This window comes from Ceratotherium simum, chromosome 23 (assembly GCF_057802395.1).
Source record: "Ceratotherium simum simum isolate JZ-2026a chromosome 23, ASM5780239v1, whole genome shotgun sequence".
Taxonomy (NCBI): Eukaryota; Metazoa; Chordata; class Mammalia; order Perissodactyla; family Rhinocerotidae; genus Ceratotherium; species Ceratotherium simum.
Window position 1 is genome coordinate 17,011,065 of NC_141922.1, and position 10,269 is coordinate 17,021,333.

Genomic DNA, 10,269 nt, shown 5'->3' on the forward strand with positions numbered 1-10,269 from the left:
AATTAAAGAAAAGTAGGACTCGAGAAGGAACATCAGCATGTTTGTGTACCCTAAAAACATTTATTTAACCTTGTGGGCATCGTTCTCAAGACTGATCTAAGAAATGCTTGCCTGCCTTGGTCTGTCTTTTAAGAGAGAATCGCTGTGGTGCTCCATTCATAGAGGGAGTTTTTGTTGTTGAACATCACTTTTGCTCTCCACCTGGAAAGGACTATTTCTCCATGTTCTGAGTACCATTAGTGTCTTATACAGTGGGCACTGAGTAAGCCAGAATTGCCAAGTTCTAGGTTAGGTAAATCGGGATGACTTGTTTTAGCATCTCTGGTTTAACTAAGAGATTTCCCAGTCTTGACAAAAACCCAAATATGGGATCTGGGGGTCTGTCTGACCAGTTTAACTTCATAAGAAACTGCCAATCCTTTCTCCAAAGTGGTTGTACCATTTTACACCCCACCAGTATTTGGCATTGTCAGTCTTTTAAATGTCAGCCATTCTAATGGATGCGTATGGTATCTTATTGTAATTTTAAATTACCTTTTCCTGGATGATTAATGATGTTGAGCACTTTTTGTGCTTATTGACCATTCTTTATATCTTCCTTTCTGGAGTGTCTATTAGAGTCTTTTGCCTATTTTGAACTTGGGTTGTTTGCTTTTTTATCACTGAGTTGTAGGAGTTATTTATATATTATAGATAAAAGTCCTTTGTTAGATATATGTATTATGAATGTTTTTTCACAAACTGGCTTGCTTATTTGTTTTCTTACTGGTGACTTTAATGAGAAGCTTTTAATGTTGGTGTTGTACAATTTGTCCATTTTTTTCTTTATAATTAGTCCTTTCCGTATCCTAAGTCACAAAGATTTTTCCTTTGGTTTTTCCTAGAAGCTTTGTAGTTTTAGCTTTTACATTGAGGTCTCTGGTCCATTTTGAATTATTTTTTTTACGTATGGGGTGAGGGAGGGGTCAGGGTCCATTTTTTCTCCATAACAATATCCAGTTTCAGCATCATTTGTTGAAAAGATTTCTCTTTCCCCATTAAATTGTTTCACTATTCATGGAAATTCAATTGATCATGTAAGCGTGAGACTATTTCTGGATTTTCTGTTCTGTTTCATTGACCTATTTATCTGTCCTTACACCAGTACTGTCTTGATTACTGTAACTTTATAATAAGTCTTGAAATCAGACAGTGTAAGTCTTCCAACTTTATTCTTTTTCAACGTTGTGTTTCCGCTTTAAGACCCTAAGCTCTGTCTCCTGTTCCCCATGCAGCTCTCCAGGCAGAAGGTCAACGTCTTCAGATTTGGGCAGAAATCCTTAGTGCAAGAGCCAGCTTTGGCACTCACTCAACTTCACAAAGTTCTTTCTTCCACTGTCTTGACTTCTGCAGATTCTTTTCTTGCATAACATTCAACATTGTGTTTAAAGACACTTTTTAAATATTTTATCCGGCATTTTAATTATTTTCATTTAAGAGAGTAGTTCAGGGTATCTAACATGCCGTGCTGCCATTAAGAAGTTGATTTTAGGTAATTTTTATTTTATCATTTACATTTTTCTATATCTTTAAAATTTTCTACAATAGCGTGCATTAATTGTATAATCCAAAAGAAACAGTGATGGTAATTATAAAAATTAGTAGCCATTTTATTGTGTTGAATGCTTTGGACTACTAGAAGCCTCCACCAATCCTGGGCCTAATTCAAAATATAGTCCAGAGTTGGTCATTCCCTCCAAATAATCATCTGCCAGTGATGATGTGAGACATTCATGAACATTCGTACTGAATGAACGTTCTCAAAGGCAGGCACTTCACTTAGGTATAATTCGGAATTTGTCCTTCCTTGCAGGAATGGTCTGCCGAAAACCTGCTGACCCCGTGGACTGGCCACCGCTCGTCCTGGGACTGCTCACCCTGCTGAAGCAGTTTCATTCCCGGTACACGGAGCAGTTTCTGGCGCTAATCGGCCAGTTTATCCGCTCCACAGTGGAGCAGTGTACAAGGTACAGGAGGCCAACCAGGAGTAAATGGAACTGATGCTACAGAATGGGCTGCAAACCTAGGCTCCTCCTCTTATCTCCCTAGTAGAGATGGGAATTGGCTGCTTACCCTGCTCTGTAAAGCAAGTCAGGGTACCTCTCTGGAGCAATTAAAGGTGTGCCCACCCTTAGTCACCCTGCCGGGGGAGGCCCTCTAAGCGCACTCACGGTGATTTTCTAAGAATGAGTCACCACCACGATTAGCGACAGCCACAGGGAAGAAAGTGCAGGCCTGTTCCTCTGCTGTCTTGGATGCAGCACTCGGACCTCAGGGATCTCATGTACTCTGGCTGCGCCACTGCCAAGGGGTGGCACCACACCCTTCAGTGGCGTCAGGGAGCGTGTCAATGTCACGCCCTGGGCACAGCCTGAGTTCCTGGTATGTAGTGGAACAAGTCTCACACAAGTTCCTAGCTGATGCAAAGCTTGTAAACCATTAATTCTTCTCTTTTTCTTCCCCCCAAATGTAGCTTTCTGGGTTAGAAAAAAAAAGTTATTTGCATGAGATGCTGGGTCCTGAGCCTCCTTCTCTGCTACCTTAAAGGGTCAGCTCAGCTAAATAAATTTCTCTGTTGCATTACACATTCAAAATTTGGAAGATTACCACTTGGTCATTTTTGCCAATATAACTTAAAGACTAATTCACAAGAATGATCTTCCAAATAATGGCCTTCAGAGGCCACTTAATTTACCTCCCACTGAGCACTTGAGTCAGCTCTCTGACGTCCCTGGGAGGTAGTCAGCCAGTCTCTGCTGGGACTCTCCCATTGGTGAGGCCCTCATTACTTCTTAGGGCGACACGGTTCACTGGTAGAGTTGTTGTCGTTGTTAGACAGTTCCTAATTGTGATGAATGGAAACCCATCTCTGAAAATTTCACTCATTGGGCCTTTTTCTCCCCTTTGAAATTAGAATAAATGCCGTCTCCTTTTGCAGCATCGCTTCAAATCGTTAATGGCCGCTGTTGCCTTAGGTCTTCTCTTTCTTTAGATAAGCCCCTTCTACCTCTTCTTGGCGTGCTGTGGTTCAGAGGCTGCTCACCATATCGGTGACCTCTTCTCGGGGTTCCAGTTTATTACTGACCATCTTAAAATGTGGTTTCCCAAACTTGTACTGAGATTCCAAATACAGCCCTCCCCTTCATTCTGGGTCCTCTGTGGAGTACAGTGCAGCTAAAATTGCAGTACTAGGTTCTTGATATCCATTGTCTACTAGTGGTTCATAAATCCCAATGTCTTTTTCCTGTGAGCTGCAGTCAGGCCAGTTCTTCCCATCTTAGTTAACGAACTGAACAACAAATAAACATTGGATGTTTTTCTAGGACATATGGTTAGACTTGCTTCAAAGAGTAGATTTTTTAACAATTGAAAAATAGAGGAGAGCTCAGAAGGACGGAGAAGTCTCAAAAATGAAATTGTAACCATCACACAATGAGGTCAGTTGCAAAGGAAAGCAGCAGGCACCTAAGAACCTAGGGCATCTGGCCCAGGACCATGGAGAGGAGGCCCGGGACTCCAGTTCAGGTGGTATGGGGTGATTGGAAAGTAACCTCCACGCCACACACAGCCACCCCCGGCCATAGTTCCCCATCTCTCAAAGAGGCGGCAGGTCCTTCTTCCTCTGTTCCTTCTTCGCTAATGACTGCGAAGGATTAAGTGTGGCTCTAGTCCAGCATGTTACTGGCAACCCTGGGAGTGGCCATCAGGATACAAGCGACGAGCTGCAGCTCAGGCTTTCCGATGGGGCCAAGTGATGTGACGTAAGGAAACTGAGACGCACGGAGCCTCCTTCCTCTCCCTCTCCCGAAGCAGAGCAAATACAGCTCTGGTCACACATGGAAAGACTGAGCGCAATGGGAACTTTTCCAGGCACAATCATTCTTAACCCTTCTTTTCAAAGGCAAAAAATCATCAGAGAAATAGATCAGTAATCCAGTACCATGAAATCCTTTGTTAATTAAAAAATGCCAGTTTGTACATAAGTTGGAAATAATTTTAACAGCTAAAAACTCCTTTTGATATAAAGAAAGAGTGTAAGCTCCATAAGAAGACTGTCGTGTGCTTTGCTGCTTTCCCAGCTCTGGAACAGTGCTTGGCAATATGGTTGTTGATGAATGACTACATGAGTGGCATCCCATATGGAAAATTATGAGGTGCTGTATGTATTTGACACCTTCAGATATACAGTAATGTGCCAGGCACAGTCCCAGGTGCTAGAGATAAAAAGATGAAGATGTGAACCAAGCCCTCAAGGAAACCAGTACACAGACAACTGAAAAATTAAGAGGCTTGGGGGAAGATACTTAGTGTAATGAGAACTTTAGAAAAGGCCATCTGCCCAGAGGAGTCAGGGAGGACTTCATGGAGGAGGGAGCACCTACACTAGGGCTGGAACAATGACTAGAGGTTTACTTTTAAATAAGTGTGCAGAGCAAATGTAGCTGCAAAGATGGGAGGGATGGGAAGGACACCTGTTTGGAGACCTGCTAGTCACTGAGTCATGAAGTGCTGAGAGGGGACAGAGGGAGATGAGTCTAGACAGACAGCAAGGGCCATATTGCAAAAGCCCCTGTAAGCCACAGAGAAGTTTAGATTTTATCCTCTAGGTTATGTTCCGAAGATAGGTGAGCAGGATGATGACTTGATGTGAATCAAGAAGATGGTCTATAGATTTGTTTCGTCTTTGACTTCATTTAGTAATCTGTCATTTATTTAGTCTTTCAGAATCTTGACTGAGGGTCTGCTATCTGCAAAGCCATTAATTGATCCAGACTGTTCTCTGTTACAGCCAGAAGATACCAGAAATGCCTGCAGATGTTGTGGGTGCCCTTCTGTTCCTGGAGGATTATGTTCGATACACAAAGCTACCCAGGAGGGTAAGCGATAGATAAAGAACTATATTAACGCCCTTTTTGTAAAAAAGATGGTATTAAGAGTGGTGCTGGACTCATAAGGAGTGAAGTCCAGTAGCTCATTCATAGTGGATGCCTCTGAGCCCCTACCCCACAGCTCTAGAATGTTCCTCCCTTCACCACGTTAAGTGCTTTACAAGAAGACAGAGTTTAACACAGCTTCCCTCCTCTTCTCACGCTCTACCATGCTGTCCTCCTGTCAGCAACACATTCAGTTCAGGAGGAGTTAGTTAAGATGGACAATCCAAGAGAGAATTCCTTAAGTGGCCAGGGTGGAGAAATAATTGTGTGGTTTGTTTTTTCCTCTCCACAATAACCTGGTTCCCACAGGAAGTTTGTGGTTAAGTTCACACCACAGCTAAAACTATATATGACCACAGTTTCCAAAAATGACAGACTACTTTTTACCTTCTAAGATGTTCTTTCCTTTTCCTTTCTCACTAGTAATTCCACTTTGGTAAGTTTTAGCTCAGAGTGGAGAGCTTGATACTAAAATATAAAATACTTTCAATAGATGCTAAAAAGCCATTCTGATTTTTAAAAATTAGTAGGTTAGGAATCAAAGATTTTTTTTATAACAAAAAGCAAAGATGATGTTTAAAACATCAACTAGCAGTGTCATACTTAATAGTGAAACACTAGTGGCGTTCTCATTAGAGTCAGGACTATAACAGTAATATGACGATACTGACGCCCACTGCTACTTGTGTCGTATGGGTTCAAGACAATAAAATAGGAAATGAAAATTTTCAAATGCATGATGAAAAGAAGACAAATTTGTATTATTTATTGAGGATGTAATTGTCTTCCTTAATACCCAGTAGAATCATGTGGAAAACTATTAAAATTAATAAGAGTTTAGAAAACAAGCTGATTATATAATGTACAAACTAAATACTCTAATAACTAATTCAAAAATATAATGTGAAAAGATCCCATTCACAGAATTAACAAGGAAATAATATACCTCAGGAATAATAACCTCTACAAAAAATGTGAAAGAACAATTCAGAAAAAGCTGTAAAATTTTGAAGTCCATGTTTCTGAATGAGGAGACTCAAATATTAGTTCTTTCTAGTAGTTCATAGGTTTATTGCAGTTATGATCAAAATCCCAGATAATTTTTTTAACTTGGGGGGACAAAAGATTTTTTAAAATTTCATAGAACTCAGGCTAAAATGGAATTTTTTTAAAAAGAAGATATTAAAACAGTATACCAAATATTAAAATCTATTATAAAACCACAGAAATCAAAATAGTGTAGTACTAATATGACACTCAATAGATGGAACAATAGACTAGAATATGTAGCCTAGAAACAAATCCTAACAAAAACAAGTGTATATAAGGAAAAGTAGCATCTCAGGTTAGGGGGGAAAAGGAATATTAGTTAATAGTGCTGGGACAATTAGTTCATTATGTGGTTAAAAAATAGCAAGTTAGTCTCTTTGCATCTTTCATGTGTGAAAATAAATTACAGATGGATTGAGAGTGTGAAAAATAAAACCAATAAATTAGCAGAAATTTTAGACAAATATGGATCAGGGCACAGAACCTCCTACATATAATACCGAAGGAGGGAACCGTAGAAGAAAAGATTTAGAGATTTGATCTCTTATAAAATAAACAATTCTGTTAAATGTCTCTTAATTTTCAAAAAAAATGGGGGAAAATATTAACAAAGGACTAATTTCCTTGATTTATAGTGTGCTCTTCTAATCGATCAGAAAAAGATAACCAATCCAACAGAAAAAAAGAATGGGCAAAGGAGTTTAACAGGCAGTTTTCAGGAAAAGAAATACAAATAAATTTGTAAAGATATTCAACCTTATAGTCAAGGGACACAAATCAAAATAATAGTAAAATTACGTTTCTGCACATCAGATTGGTATAAAGTAAAATGTTGAGGGGCCGGCCCAGTGGTGTAGTAGTTAAATTCACATGCTCTGCTTCGACAGCCCGGGGTCCGAGGGTTTGGATCCCGGGCGCAGACCTACGCACCGCTCATCAAGCCATGTGTGGTAGGTGTCCCACATATAAAATAGAGGAAGATGGGCACAGATGTTAGCCCAGGGCCAATCTTCCTTACCAAAAAGAGGAGGATTGGCAACAGATGTTAGCTGAGGGCTAATCTTCCTCATCAAAAAAAAAAAGTAAAATGTTGGGTCCCTATTGCTTGCAAGGGTTTGCAGAAATGGGACTTTCCAGTACTTTCGTAATATATTTTCCTGATCCCAGAAACTCCACTGCTAGGAATTTACCTGCTGGATATGTGCAAAAGTTCACCAAGATATGTGTGCAGGGACGTTCATAAAATTTAGCAGAAGTAAAGGTCACAAGATTATGTGATCCTAATTTTGTGTGTGTGTGTGTGTGTAAATGGAAGAATTCAATACAAAACATCAGTTTTAGTTTCCTCTAAGAGATTGAGATTAGAGATTATTTCTTTTTTATACTCTTCTGCATTTGCTAAATTTCCTCTAATTAGCAGGTGATACCTTTATACTCAGAAAAAAATTGAACACCACTTTTAAAAAATTCCAATTTCCAGTACTTAGAGATCACCTAGTTCTATATTCCACCCCTCTCGGGGCTTCCCCTAAGCACAGTTAAGGAATGCATGCCTTCGAGGGCCCTCCTCCACTTCCCCCTCTGCCCTCAGCCACTTGCCAGACGTCCTGTTCTTCCTAGGTTGGTCATCAGTCAATTGTGAGGTGACCTGAGATTACCTCTTAGTACTTCCCAGAGGCACGCGCATTCCTTGCGATCCAAGTGCCTTTAAGAGCCAGGGAGCTCACCCCTGTTTGGAGGCAGGGGGTGCAGTGCAGCGTCCCCTCGGATGTTAGTGCCAAGAAATGAGACACTGGTATGAGGAACGCCAGGAACAGAGGGCGGTGGTTTCAAGGAGTGAAACCACCCATGTGCGTCCAGCAGGTCCCTGTGATTCAGTTTGCTCCAAAGGATACCTTTTAATTTTCATGTGGAAAGTTTTGAATTTATTCTGAATTATGACACTATGAATAATTTAACTCTTTCATTTTTTTAGGTTGCTGAAGCACACGTGCCTAATTTCATTTTTGATGAGTTCAGAACAGCCCTGTAACTTCTTTTCTTCTACTTCTTCAGTGAAAGGATTGGCCTTAGATCTCACCATCACTAAAATGGATTTGGAAAAGAAAAGAAATTCAACTGCTCATATAACTGCCTTTTTTCCCTTTATTGTGGGAAACATCAGACATTCGGAGTAAGATATATCTCATGGCATTAGTTAATATAATTAATACTGTTTAAATCATGGTATTGTATGCAACTTATATCATGTAGAAGCAGAACACATTTTTGTACTGCCTCTTATAAATGCTGAATGTAATTGTTATGTATAAATCCATTTAGTTTTATGTTCTGAAGAACTATTTGTGCAACTCCAGATTTTCAGTAAAATAGTATTGCCAGTACCCAAAGTTGTTCTTCCATTTATGATTTAAAAACTATATATTCATCCTGCAAAAAACCTCGTCTGGAAGGTAAGAGATGAATCTGGTAGGTCCAAGGGAGATGCCCACGACAGGCTGGCAGGCACACGGTGATGGCCGGACCATACAATTTATGGACCACATACCATGGAAGTTTCTTGGTGTCTGAGGCTCACTCTCCTCTTCCAATCTCAGAATCTCTGGAGGGGGATTCCCAGTATCCCTTCTGTAGGACTCCCTAACTTCAGCTGCTCCTTCCACCCTTTCCTTCCTTCCTCAGCAACCCCTGAGCTCCACCCCAAGTCCCCACAACCATAATGCTAGCCCTTTGTTTTTATTTTTAGTAACAGCTTAGCCATCAGCATTTAACTACTATCCAAACACTAAATCACTTCTGCATGAAAATTACCCTGAAAGGGGAGCCGCCATCGTATTGTGGAAACTTGGATAACTGCAAGAAACATGTTTTAGCCCTAAGCTTGCAACTATGTCTTCCTCTGGAGAGGAGAGAACACGCAAAAAAATAACAAAAAACCCAGAATCTGAAACCTGCCTCAGTCATTTGGAAAGTTGCAGGGGTAGAAGCATTGATTTGTAGCCAGGAGGCAAAGTTTGAGTCCTGGTTCTGCCGCTAGCTAAACTTTGTCCCAAGCCAGCCTGTTGGCATCTTCTGTAATATCAAGGCTAAATGATTTCTCAGGTTCCCTTAAGTTTTCCGATTTTATGAAAAGTTGTTTCTTTTGTCAGAAGGCCTCAAATCCTAAGGTACCGCAAGAAGAGAAACATGACATTATAGGCTTTATTTCACCATCATTCTGAAAGGATTTGAAAAGGCATCTGGGCAGCACAGGGAAGCAGGAGCCTCACAGCCTGGCCTGGTCAAGGCCTAGGGCAGAATTTTAAAAGTGAATTGTTGCCCAGCCTGTAAGGAGCTTGGAAGTCTCACCCACTGAGAGGCTGATGCATGGGAACTTGGCTAGTAAGTCCATGGCCACCTTACAGCCACATCTCAAACCTATCTTGCTGTTTTCCATTTGTAATCAGGTCACAGTAGCTGCATGAAGTGAGTTCTCTGTGAAAATGGCCCCCAAAGAAAGCCAGCTGCTAAAAGGCCAGATCTAAGAAAGCCAGTTTTTATTTTTGTGTGTGTGAGGAAGATCAGCCGTGAGCTAACCTCCATGCCAGTCCTCCTCTTTTTGCTGAGGAAGACTGGCCCTGGGCTAACATCCGTGCCCATCTTCCTCCACTTTATATGGGACGCCGCCACAGCATGGCTGGAGAAGCGGTGTGTCAGTCTGTGCGCGGGACCTGAACACGGGCCGCCAGCAGCCCGCGCGCGCACTTAACCGCTACGCCACGGGGCCGGCCCAGAAAGTCAGTTTTTAAACAGAAACTAGAAGTTTGGGATACATCAGAGGGAATCTCATGAAACCAAGCATCTGAGTCCAGCACACATTGTGCTAAAACAAGGCCAAGTGGTGTCTGCAACTATTCCACTAGTGGTTTGGCCAGTGAAAAACTCTCAACTGAAAGAGAGAACTAAAAGTTGAAAAAGACAAAATTTTATTATACAAGCTTTACAAGTCATTTGAGCCCTAATCATCATAACTGAAGTAGTTGGTTAATACTCCAAGTTATACTTTACTGCTCTTTCCAGGGAGCAATTCACTTTGGTGACATTTGAAGATTTATTGAAGTGTCATAATACCCTTCTGAATGTCCATAATCTCTTCAAATATACTGTAAACTCAGTAAATTCTAATTGATTTTAAAGCATTATACAGGTATTACGAGTGCTTATTTTTTAATTCAGTTTTTTGGAATAATCCTAGCCTGGCTTATTA

At 40.8% G+C, this 10,269-nt stretch overlaps 1 protein-coding gene across 3 annotated transcripts in view; it reads left to right on the forward strand.

The window, feature by feature from the left end:
- The window catches only part of WASHC5 (WASH complex subunit 5), a 64,495-nt gene extending 56,088 nt beyond the window's left edge, over positions 1 to 8,407 (forward strand). For all 3 annotated transcript variants that reach the window (XM_087447463.1, XM_087447464.1, XM_004431074.2), the window contains 3 exons: positions 1,853 to 2,006; positions 4,829 to 4,916; positions 7,999 to 8,407. In XM_087447463.1, the coding sequence (XP_087303589.1) occupies positions 1,853 to 2,006; positions 4,829 to 4,916; positions 7,999 to 8,055 (299 nt within the window). In that variant the 3' untranslated portion in view covers positions 8,056 to 8,407. The remainder of the gene's footprint in view (positions 1 to 1,852; positions 2,007 to 4,828; positions 4,917 to 7,998) is intronic.
- Positions 8,408 to 10,269: the final 1,862 nt, after the last annotated feature.